Here is a 12,612-nt window from a genome sequence, read left to right on the forward strand (position 1 = left end):
CCACAGCAAACATCATCCTCAATGGTGAAAAACTGAAAGCATTTCCACTAAGATCAGGAACAAGACAAGGTTGCCCACTCTCACCACTATTATTCAACATTGTTTTGGAAGTTTTAGCCACAGCAATCAGAGAAGAAAAGGAAATAAAAGGAATCCAAATCGGAAAAGAAGAAGTAAAGCTGTCACTGTTTGCAGATGACATGATCCTATACATAGAGAACCCTAAAGATGCTACCAGAAAACTACTAGAGCTAATCAATGAATTTGGTAAAGTGGCAGGATACAAAATTAATGCACAGAAATCTCTGGCATTCCTATATACTAATGATGAAAAATCTGAAAGTGAAATCAAGAAAACACTCCCATTTACCATTGCAACAAAAAGAATAAAATATCTAGGAATAAACCTACCTAAGGAGACAAAAGACCTGTATGCAGAAAATTATAAGACACTGATGAAAGAAATTAAAGATGATACAAATAGATGGAGAGATATACCATGTTCTTGGATTGGAAGAATCAACATTGTGAAAATGACTCTACTACCCAAAGCAATCTATAGATTCAATGCAATCCCTATCAAACTACCACTGGCATTTTTCACAGAACTAGAACAAAAAATTTCACAATTTGTATGGAAACACAAAAGACCCCGAATAGCCAAAGCAATCTTGAGAACGAAAGAAGGAACTGGAGGAATCAGGCTCCCTGACTTCAGACTATACTACAAAGCTACAGTTATCAAGACGGTATGGTACTGGCACAAAAACAGAAAGATAGATCAATGGAACAGGATAGAAAGCCCAGAGATAAACCCATGCACATATGGACACCTTATCTTTGATAAAGGTGGCAGTAATGTACAATGGAGAAAGGACAGCCTCTTCAATAAGTGGTGCTGGGAAAACTGGACAGGTACATGTAAAAGTATGAGATTAGATCACTCCCTAACACCATACACAAAAATAAGCTCAAAATGGATTAAAGACCTAAATGTAAGGCCAGAAACTATCAAACTCTTAGAGGAAAACATAGGCAGAACACTCTATGACATAAATCACAGCAAGATCCTTTCTGACCCACCTCCTAGAGTAATGGAAATAAAAACAAAAATAAACAAATGGGACCTAATGAAACTTCAAAGCTTTTGCACCGCAAAGGAAACCATAAACAGGACCAAAAGACAACCCTCAGAATGGGAGAAAATATTTGCAAATGAAGCAACCGACAAAGGATTAATCTCCAAAATTTACAAGCAGCTCATGCAGCTCAATAACAAGAAAACAAACAACCCAATCCAAAAATGGGCAGAAGACCTAAATAGACATTTCTCCAAAGAAGATATACAGACTGCCAACAAACACATGAAAGAATGCTCAACATCATTAATCATTAGAGAAATGCAAATCAAAACTACAATGAGATATCATCTCACACCAGTCAGAATGGCCATCATCAAAAAATCTACAAACAATAAATGCTGGAGAGGGTGTGGAGAAAAGGGAACACTCTTGCACTGCTGGTGGGAATGTGAATTGGTTCAGCCACTATGGAGAACAGTATGGAGGTTCCTTAAAAAACTACAAATAGAACTACCATATGACCCAGCAATCCCACTACTGGGCATATACCCTGAGAAAACCAAAATTCAAAAAGAGTCATGTACCAAAATGTTCATTGCAGCTCTATTTACAATAGCCCGGAGATGGAAACAACCTAAGTGCCCGTCATCGGATGAATGGATAAAGAAGATGTGGCACATATATACAATGGAATATTACTCAGCCATAAAAAGAAACGAAATTGAGCTATTTGTAATGAGGTGGATAGACCTAGAGTCTGTCATACAGAGTGAAGTAAGTCAGAAAGAAAAAGACAAATACCGTATGCTAACACATATATATGGAATTTAAGAAAAAAAATGTCATGAAGAACCTAGGGGTAAAGCAGGAATAAAGACGCAGACCTCCTAGAGAACGGACTTGAGGTTATGGGGAGGGGGAAGGGTGAGCTGTGACAGGGCGAGAGAGAGTCATGGGCATATACACACTAACAAACGTAGTAAGGTAGATAGCTAGTGGGAAGCAGCCGCATGGCACAGGGATATTGGCTCGGTGCTTTGTGACAGCCTGGAGGGGTGGGATAGGGAGGGTGGGAGGGAGGGAGACGCAACAGGGAAGACATATGGGAACATATGTTTATGTATGACTGATTCACTTTGTTATAAAGCAGAAACTAACACACCATTGTAAAGCAATTATACCTCAATAAAGATGTTAAAAAAAAAAAAAAAGAAAAAAAAAATCAGACTACAAACAATATCATAGTATAATCATATCTCTATTTTTAAAGATAAATAGATACTTTTCTGTGAATACAGAAGAAGATGATAAGAATACAAAGTAACCTAATTACTAAGATTTTTAGCAATTCTTATCTCTGGGTGGTCGAATTGTGGGAGAGATTCATTGTTTGCATTTTGTTTCTCTCTATTTCCTAAATTATATATAAAGGACATGTTTTACTTTAAAGAAAATAAAAGTTTTTTTTAAATAGAAAAAAAAAAAAAAAAAAAGGTATAACACACATGGAATAGGAATACCAGAGGAGAGGAAAGAAAGAAATGGAAGAAATATTTTAAGCAATAATGACTGATAACTTCCCCAAATTCATGTCAGACACCAAACCACAGATACAGGAAGCTCAGAAAACACCAAGCAGTATAAGTGAAAAGAAAAGAAAAAAACTTAGGCACAGCATATTCAAACTGCAGAAAATCAAACAAAAATTCCTGAAAGAATCTGGAGGGGGAAAAAAACCCCAAAACCTAACCTATTAGGAATGAAGATAAGAATTACATCCTAAATCTCCTCAGAAACTGCACAAACAAGAAGAGAGTAGAGCGAAATATTTAAAGTGTTGAGAAAACAAACACCAACCTAGAATTCTGTACCCTGCAAAATTATCTTTCAAAAGTGAAGGATAAATAAAGATGTCTCAGATAAAAATTGAGGGAATTTGTTGCCAGCAGAAATGCCTTGCAAGAAATTTATAAAGAAGTTCTTCAGAGAGAAAGAAAATGATATAGGTCAGAAACTTGGATCTACTTAATGAAAAAGAGGAACACTGGAGAAGGAATAAGGGAAGGTAAAAGAAAAACTTTTGTTTTTCTTATTCTTAAAATATTTTTTTAATTTTTTTTTATTTTTGGCTGCAATGGGTCTTCGTTGCTGCGCACGGGCTTTCTCTAGTTGCGGTGAGCAGGCGCTACTCTTTGTTGTGGTGCATAGGCTTCTCACTGAGGTGCCTTCTCTTGTTGTGGAGCATAGGCTCTAGGTACACAGGCTTCAGTAGTTGTGGCACACGGGCTCAGTAGTTGTGGCTCGCGGGCTCTAGAGCTCAGGTTCAGTAGTTGTGGCGCACAGGCTTAGTTGCTCAGTGGCATGTGGGATCTTCCCGGACCAGGACTTGAACCTGTGTCCCCTGCATTGGTAGGCGGATTCTTAACCACTGCACCACCAGGGAAGTCCCAATTTTTCTTATTCTTAATTGATCTAACAGATAACAGTTTGTTCAAAATAACAGCAACAATGTATTTGATACTATATACATATATATGCTTATGTTTGCTTATGAATAAGTGAAATGAATCACAGCAATGGCACAATGGACAGGACAGAGGAATTAGGAGTATTTTATTACAACGTACTTGCACTACCCATGAAGCACTACGTACAGTATTACAGTCAGCCCTCTAAATCCGTGGGTTCTGCATCTGTGGATTCAACCAAGTGCAGATCAAAATATTCAGAAAAAAAATTCCAGAAAGTGCCAAAAAGCAAAACTTGAATTTGTTGCACACCAGCAACTATTTACATAACATTTACATTATATTTACGACTATTTACATAGTGTTTACATTGTATTAGGTATTATAAGCAATCTAGAGATAATTTAAAGTATATGAGAGGGCTTCCCTGGTGGCCCAGTGGTTGACAGTCCGCCTGCCGATGCAGGGGACACGGGTTCGTGCCCCGGTCCGGGAGGATCCCACGTGCCGCAGAGCGGCTGGGACCGTGAGCCATGGCCGCTGAGCCTGCGCGTCTGGAGCCTGCGCTCTGCAGCGGGAGAGGCCACAACAGTGAGAGGCCCGCGTACCGCCAAAAAAAAAAAAAAAAAAAGTATATGAGAGGATGTGAATAGTGAATAATTTATATGCAAACACCATGCCATTTTATATAAAAGACTCGGGCATCCATGGATTTTGGTACCTGTGGGGGGTCCTGGAACATATCCCCGTTTGGATACCTAGGGACCACTGTATTTGAAAGTAGACTTGGATTACTTGTCAATGTATACTCCAAACTCTAGGGAAACCACTAAAAAAATGTAAAAAAAATATAATATGCTAAGGAAGGAGAAAATATAGAATCATATAAAGTGCTCAGTTAAAACCACAAAAGGCAGAAAAAGAGTGGAAGACAAAATAGGAATACAGAACAAGGGCAACAAATAAAAACCAGCAACAAATGTGGTAAATATTAATCCAACTATATCAATAATCACTTTAAATGTCAGTGGTCTAAATAGGCCAATTAAGACACAGATTGTCAAAGTGGATCAAGAAACAGCATCCAATTATACGTTGTCGACAAGAAACCCACTTCAAATATAAACGCGCATGTAGATTAAAATAAAAGGATGAAGAAAGATTTAACATACTCATGCTAAGCAAAAGAAAGTGGGAGTTGCAATATTCATTCCTGACAGACCAGACTTCACAGCAAGAAAATTATCAGGGATAAAGAGTGGCATTATGTAATGATAAAGGAGTCAATTTTTCAAGAAGACATAACAGTCCTTAATGAGTATGCAGCAAACAACAGAGCATTAAAATACATGAGGCAAAAATTGATAGAACTACAAGGAGAATAGATGAATCCACTATTATAGCTGGAGACATTAACACCCCCTAATGGAAATGTGCAGATCCAGCAGGCAAAAACTCGGTAAGGATGTTGTGGAGCTCAACACACAATTGGATATAATGGACATCTATGAACTACTTCATCCAACGGTAGCAGAATATACGTTCTTCTCAAGCTCACATGGAACATTCACCAAGATAGACCACATACTGGGCCATAAAACACACCTTAACAAATTTAACAGTATAGAAATCATACAGTGTCTGCTCTCAGATCACAACGGAATTAAACCAGAAATCAATAACAGAAAGACAGTTGTAAAATCCCCAAATACTTGGAGATAAAACAACACACTTCTATATAACACCTGGGACCAAAGAACAAATCTCAAGAGAAATTTTTAAATATTTTGAACAAAATGAAAATGAAAACACAACCTATCAAAATTTGTGGGATGCAGTGAAAGCAGTGCTTAAAGGGAAATTTATAGGATTGAACGCATGCATTAGTAAAGGAGAACGATCAAAAATCAATAAACTAAGCTTCCACCTTACGAAGCTAGAGAAAGAAGAGCAAATTCATTCCAAACTAAACAGAAGAAAAAATTAAAAATTAGAGCAGAAATCAGTGAAATTGGAAACAGAAAACCATTAGAGAAAATCCACAAACCAAAAGTTGGTTCTTTGAAAAGATCAATAAAATCCATAAGCCTCTAGCCAGGTTAATTAAAATTTAGCAGCCCCTGGGATGGGACCCAGATGTTTGCCTCATATTGCCAATCAATGAGCAACTACTCATGCCAGACAGTTAGGCAAAAACACTAACATCATTTCCTTTCTTTCATCCATTCGATCAATTAAGGAAAAAAAAAAAACACTTACTACTGATGAGCATCTACTATGTGCTGGACACTGTTTTAAATGCTTGGGATATACCAGTGAACAATAAACACAATAGGTAAACTGTATAGTATATTGGAAGCCGTTAAGTGGAGCATAACGTAGAGCAGGTTAAGGAGAGGATTAAGAGTTAATGAGTATTTCTTATTTTGTTATTAATGTTTGTGTATATATATATATATATATATATATACACACTATAGTGTGTGCGTGTGTGTGTGTGTGTGTGTATATATATATATAGTATATAGTGTATATATAAGGCAAATACTTTTATTTTCTTCCCTGTCTTATTCCCTTATTATCTAACATAAGATGTTAAGAGTTAAGTTTACATCACACTGTTTAAGTTACAGGGTATCAAGGAGTGGCGATCTCACCCGAGGACTTTGCATCCTCTTCTGGGGAAAGGGCTGGTATGTTTCGGTAATATGCAACATAACTGGATCATGTTAGGTGGAAGTATGACTTTGTTATTATCTTTATTTGGAGATTAAGTATGGTTTAAGGAAATGTATACGGGTGCCGAACTGACAAGGATTAAACTGTAATGGTTAGTTTCACGTGTCAACTTGGCTAGGCCATGGTACCTAGTTGTTCAGTCAAACACTAAGTGCTTCTGTGAAGGTATTTTGTAGATGTGATTGACATCTACAATCAGCTGACTTGCAGGAAGGGAGATTATACTCCATAATCTGGGTGGTCCTCATCTAATCAGTTGAAAGGCTTTAAGAGCAAAACTGAGGTTTCCCTGAGAAGAAATTCCATCTGGGACTTCAGCACCAACCAGCTCCTCCCAAGGGTTTCCAGTTGGCCAAGCTGCCCCACGAATTCTGGACTTCCCCAGTCCCCACAAGCACCGCCTTACAATCAATCCCTTAACATACAAATATCCTACCAGTTCTTGTATCTCTGACAGAGGTAGCCACATAGAGAAAATGACATCTGAGCAAAGACTTGCAGCTGGTGAAGGAGTAGAACACAAAAGTCTAGGGGAAGAGCAAGCCTGGTGTATAAGAGGAACAGCGAGGAATGTGGCTGGATAAGAGTGAGCAAGCTGGAGACAGTAGGAGAGGAGGGAACATCAGTAACCAAAAGAAGCAGCAGGGACAGAGAAAGTGCAGGCTGTGAGCTGAAGGGTCTCTTTTATTATTCTTTCTATCGCAAGGTGAGCCCACATCATGACAAAAACGATGCTGCCATCATCTGAGGATCTCACCTTCTCTAACACGACACAAATGAATGCCCCCCGTCCCACTGCTGGCAGAAGCTTGTGGCTGCTATAAGGACATCTTTTGTAGTCAACCCATTCAACATTCGGTGCACATATGCAGAGCACCCACTGTCAGCTGCACCGTGCTGGGAGTTTCTCCCTCGGGGATATGGAAGCCAAGAGGCAGGTCAGAAAGTGCCCTGTCATCTCAGCACAGATCAGGAACTGACTGGCCACCACCAGGCAGAGAGACAGCTAACTCTGTCATCTTTGGGTAAGATGGAAATTTGCTACATGGAAAGTATAATGCTCTTAATTGGTCCTACCCTGGTCTAGTTGAAAAAAAAAAAAAAAAAAGACCAGGTACCACCAAAGGGAGATAACAGTGATTTGGATGCAGGACCACCAAAGACAGATAATAATAATTTGGGTGCATTAAGCCTGATCAAATATCTTGTCCAGGCTTCCCAGCCTCTCACTTGTGCCAGCAAAAGGGAGAATACCACCACCATGAGTTTTCCTTACTACAAAGGTTATGGAAACAGCAATAATTTTAAGTATACTTATTAACCTGGAAAGATGTTCATAACTTTATAAAATGAAGAAAAGGCAATACAACCCATCTTAAACATACACATTGGTTCTTAGATATATCTCAACTTCATTAATGTGAAAAAATGTATTTCTTAGGCTTTAGGAATAGAATATCTCTTAAATGCAAAAAAGAGTTAAGGCATGTCCACAAAAATTATAACAATGTTATCTGGTTAGTGGGATTCTAGGTGATTTTTATTTTCTTCCTCTTTGCTTCCTGTATCTTCTTTTCCTATAATAGTATGTATTGCTCAAATAACAAAGCTGGTTATGATTTATAAGTCAAACCCCCTTCATGTATATAGCACTTCTAGCTCCTTCCCTACGCCTTCAAAAGAGTCAGCTGACAACTGTAATCTCAACCAATTTTGAATGGAGTTGTTTGCAGTTCCTTTTACATATGTGAGAGTACACAACTAACAGCAGTTAGATCACTTACCCAAGTCACACATGGTGGTGTACAGCCCAGCCAAGACAAGAGTCTAGGGTCCTGAAGGCCCCTTCCAAGCCATCACACTCACTGTGGACCATTTTCTCAGCCCAGGGACCCCATGGAAGTGAGTGAGGGTTAAGCTGAGCTAAACCCTTGCCCTTACCTCGGCCAGGCGGGAGTGCTTGTGGACGTTCTCGCCTTTTTGCACGCTGGGAGCCAGCTGCTGCAGGACACCCCTGCTGCTTGTCAGTGCTCTGGTCAGCCGAGCAAACTTCCCCCAGCCTGGAGCATGTGGAAGACAGGAGAGACAGGTTCAACCAGGTCCTGAAGGTGCTCGGACATTCATACCCTGTCAGAAGCAGACGCCCACCCTCCACGTCCTCCTGCACATCCACAAGTCACTCGGCCATCCTTGTAATCAAGATTTGCTGATCAGAAAAACACCTAGGGCTTCCCTGGTGGTGCAGGGGTTGAGAGTCCGCCTGCCGATGCAGGGGACACGGGTTTGTGCCCCGGTCCATGAGGATCCCACATGCTGCGGAGCGGCTGGGCCTGTGAGCCATGGCCGCTGAGCCTGCGCATCCGGAGCCTGTGCTCCGCAACGGGAGAGGCCACAACAGTGAGAGGCCAGCGTACCGCAAAAAAAAAAAAAAAAAAAAAAAAAGAAAGCACCTAGACTTGCTCAGATCTGTGCAGTGATGCACTTTTCCCTTGTACTTTCACTTGGCCCTAATCATAGCTTGGTGAAGCAGGTACGGCAGGTCTTAGCACTGTTTTACACCTAGGGAAATCGAGGAACAGAGTGCCCAGGTAGCTAAGAGTCTAGAGCCCAGATCTCCCCACTCTGGCCCAAGGCTTTTCTGCCAGACAACACCAGGCAGTCAAGATGTTTCTCTGACCTTATGGCTCAGGAGGTTCCCAAGCCCCCTGTCGTCTGATCCTAGCAGAGACTAAGCTGATTCTGGGTTTTAAATGACTAGACAAGCTAGTCAAATGGCCGTTCCATGTACTACCTTCTCCAAAGCCAGGGGAATAAGAAATGAATTTAGTCCATGGGTAGGTGGGGAAACAATACTAATTGATTTTAGTCTGCTCTAGGATGGGGGAAGGACAGCTGATGGCAGGTAGGTCCCCTGAAAACTAGAAAAGCAAAGAGCCGAGTACTGAACTTAGAGTAAAGAAATCTGGATACAAATCCCATCTCTGCCTCCGGCCTGCCTGAGGTCACCAACAAACTGTTTAAATTATCTGGGTCTCAATGATCTCATCTGTAAAGTGGAAATTAAAAGACTCTATCTACATGCCTTAAATGCAGGATGCATTTTCCTGGTAAAACAAAGTGGCTAAGTTTACTGGGCTAAAACAAAGACTGTCTTGAGGCCTCCTTGGCCCTCTGGACTAGTTCCTCCAAGGAAAGTAAAACACTTGTCTTTTTCTAATCCAGACCACTCTATACTCCAAAATCTAAGATGTACCAGTGATCTTTACTAAGATTTTAATATGTATGAGGAATCATTTAAAGGTCCCCAAAGACAACCGTCCATTCCAATATCCAACAAGCCATCTGCATCAAGGTTACGACCGTGCCAATTGCCTCATGAGACCCCTGAAAGTCTGTAGGGGTTCTCAAAACCAAGCTTGGGGCGAGGGAGCTCCAAAGACCTGGATGTGGGGTACAGCAAATAAACAGCATGCAACTATTTTTACATGACAGCTAAAAGCGAGACTAGGCAATTTGATTTTTTGTCCTTTAGAGTTTAGAAGTAGCCAGTGCCTTGCAGCAGAAATCTCATTTACCAAATTTTACCCTGGAGCACCTTTATAAGACGGACTCAGAATCCACAGGACAATGAGGTCAAGCAGAATGATGGCCCTTTTTTTGCACAACCTTTAAGAATCAAGATATGTATAAATTTTGTCAACATAACAAGAATAGCAAATCAAGTTCCTTTTTATCTCATTCCAGAAGTTCTGGGCTTTAATAAAAGATAGTGGCATTTTCATGCATCCCGATGCCATTAAGCAGAGATATGGGTCACCTTGAAAAGAGGCTCATGGTGGTCGGGCTGTGGGGACTCCCACTGATGTTGACAGGAGGGGACAGCCCAGACTCTCCAGGGGTATTTGACATCTTCCCCAAATGGGCCACTCATGAAAGTGTTCACTGGAATTTGCTTGTGTGAACCCTGGACTAGAATTTTTTAAAGTCTCTTTCAGAGTCAGGCTCTCCTACAGCTGAAAACAAAGCTGGAATTGAATTCTGCAATGTTTTTCAAAAGGAGCAGAAAGTATATTTTTCAACTGGTGAGAAAACAATTGTGCACTCAAACATCAGCAAGGTCTCTGAAACACGCCCCCCCATTCAATCCTACCCATCCACCACCACCACAACCTACACTCTGGTACCAATGATAAGAGGGAGCTAGCAGGGCAGATATCCCAGACCCTGCTTGGCAGGGCTCAGGGCCCTGGTCCATCAGATGACACGGCACAAAAAATTAAAAGAAAGATCCCTGGACTTCAGGGCATTTCCCCAGGCCCAGGCTAGCCCCTCACTCTAGCCCTGATTCTCTTTTCAAGAATGTGGCTCTTAAAAGAGTTGGCTCTCAGGTGGCTGAGTGAAGGGCACAGGAAGGTGAATGGGTGTTGGACTGGGAAATGGACAGGCAGTGTGAAATCTTCCATCACACCTCTACCAGGATAGTCAGACTCTGCCTATTCTGAAGGAAGGAAATAAGTTCCCAAGCTCCACCCCCATGTTGTCCTTTCTGGACTCTAGACACTTTCTAACAGGACTCATGCTGAGCCAGATGAAAGAACATCATTCATTCACATATTAATTCTAAACATAACTACTATGTAAATACCATCACAGTGCTAAATCCTGGGGATACTAAAATGAAAAAAGGCACAGACTCTGGCCTCAAAGAGCTTGTACTCTAGTAGGGAAGACTGATAAGTAAATGAAAAAGTATGATATAGTAAGCTAAATTCTATAACAGGTGTGTAGAGGACACTATGGCCAAGACTGTCCAGAGAAGGCATATCTAATCCAGGCTGGGCAGTCAGGGAGGGCTTCCCACAGAAGGTGACACTAGAGCAAACTTTTAAAAGATGAGTAGGAACTACTTGAAGTCAGGAAGGAAAAGACAGACATTCCACACAGAAGGAACAGCACCTATGAAGGCAGAAAAATCATACAACAGGGTAATGTGTCAGGGAAGAGTAAGGCCTTCTTAATAGCTAGATGAATGGGGCGTGGCCCGTAGAGGGGAGGAGGATGCAGGCAGTGGCCTGAAGTAATGCTAAAGAGGTTGTCAAGGGCCAGGCCAAGAAGAACTTAGGTGGTAACAACCTAGATGGCAAGTTAAGAAATTTGAACTTCAACCTGAAACCCGAAGGGAATCCAATGAAGGAGTTTAAATATAGTAGGGGAATTTTAGGACAAAATGGCAGTGTGGATAGTGGACTATAAAGAGGGCGGAGGGGGGTTAACAGATAGAAGACCAGTCAGAATCCCAGGCAAGACACCACGAGGGCCTGGACCAGTGCTATGGCCTGAGCCAGGTAACAAGGGGAGACTTGAGAACAGCTGCAGAGGTAGAATCAATGGCTGTAGAGGGAGAGAAGAGGCAAGCCAGGTGGCCTCTGGGTCCCTGGTTTGAGTGACTGGAGTGACAGACATGAAATGAGATTAAAAACACAGAAGAAAGTCAGTCAAACTAAAAAAGACAAGTATATGATATCACTTTTATGTGGAATCTAAAAAAATAATACAAATGAACTTATTTACAAAACAGAAACAGACTCACAGACATGGAAAACAAACTTATGGTTACCAAAGGGGAAAGGAGGAGAGGAATAAATTAGGAGTATGGGATTAACAGATACATGCTACTATATATAAAATAGATAAACAACAAGGACCTACTGCATAGCACAGGGAACGATATTCAATATCTTGTAATAACCTATGATGGAAAAGAATATATATATATAGACAGATATATGTATCTGAATCACTATGCTGTATACCTGAAACTAACACAATATTATAAATCAACTATACTTTAATAAAAAATTTAAGAAACCACAGAAGAGAAGCAAATGGGTTTGGTGGAATATACATGTACAATTTGGACGAACAATGTCCCTCATAGCAGAGCCATCAGGAAAAACATTCCTGGAAAAATCAATTTCCTATTGTCCAAAGGGTCAACTGGGTGAGAATAAGCCGATGAGAATCCAGCTCAAGATGATCTTGCTTAAGGGAAGCCACATGGTCATTTTCCACAAGGAAAATAAGGCAGCTGCCTTCAAGGAAGCCTCTCCCTGGTACCACCCTACCCTAGCAGAATTGCCTGCTCCAACCCGTGTACCCACATTTGCCTTAGGCAGACTTCTATTAGATCACTGATTAGGCTTTATTGTTCTTATTTGCTCACCTGTCTGCCTATCTTCCAAACAGACTGTAACGAGCAGGGGTTCTTAGACATTTCCTTAAGGTCAGCATCTAGCATAAGGTTAAACACCCCAAAGACACCC

General features: G+C 40.9%; 1 protein-coding gene across 2 annotated transcripts in view; it reads right to left on the bottom strand.

The window, feature by feature from the left end:
* KCNH1 (potassium voltage-gated channel subfamily H member 1) overlaps positions 1-12,612 on the bottom strand; it is a gene marked incomplete at both ends in the record, with an annotated part of 420,139 nt that overhangs the window by 356,302 nt on the left and 51,225 nt on the right. For both annotated transcript variants that reach the window (XM_082832647.1, XM_082832646.1), the window contains one exon: positions 8,231-8,349. In XM_082832647.1, coding sequence (XP_082688773.1) covers positions 8,231-8,349 — 119 coding nt within the window. The remainder of the gene's footprint in view (positions 1-8,230; positions 8,350-12,612) is intronic.

Source organism: Leucopleurus acutus (genome assembly GCF_964270905.1).
Source record: "Leucopleurus acutus genome assembly, chromosome: 2".
Classification (NCBI taxonomy): Eukaryota; Metazoa; Chordata; class Mammalia; order Artiodactyla; family Delphinidae; genus Leucopleurus; species Leucopleurus acutus.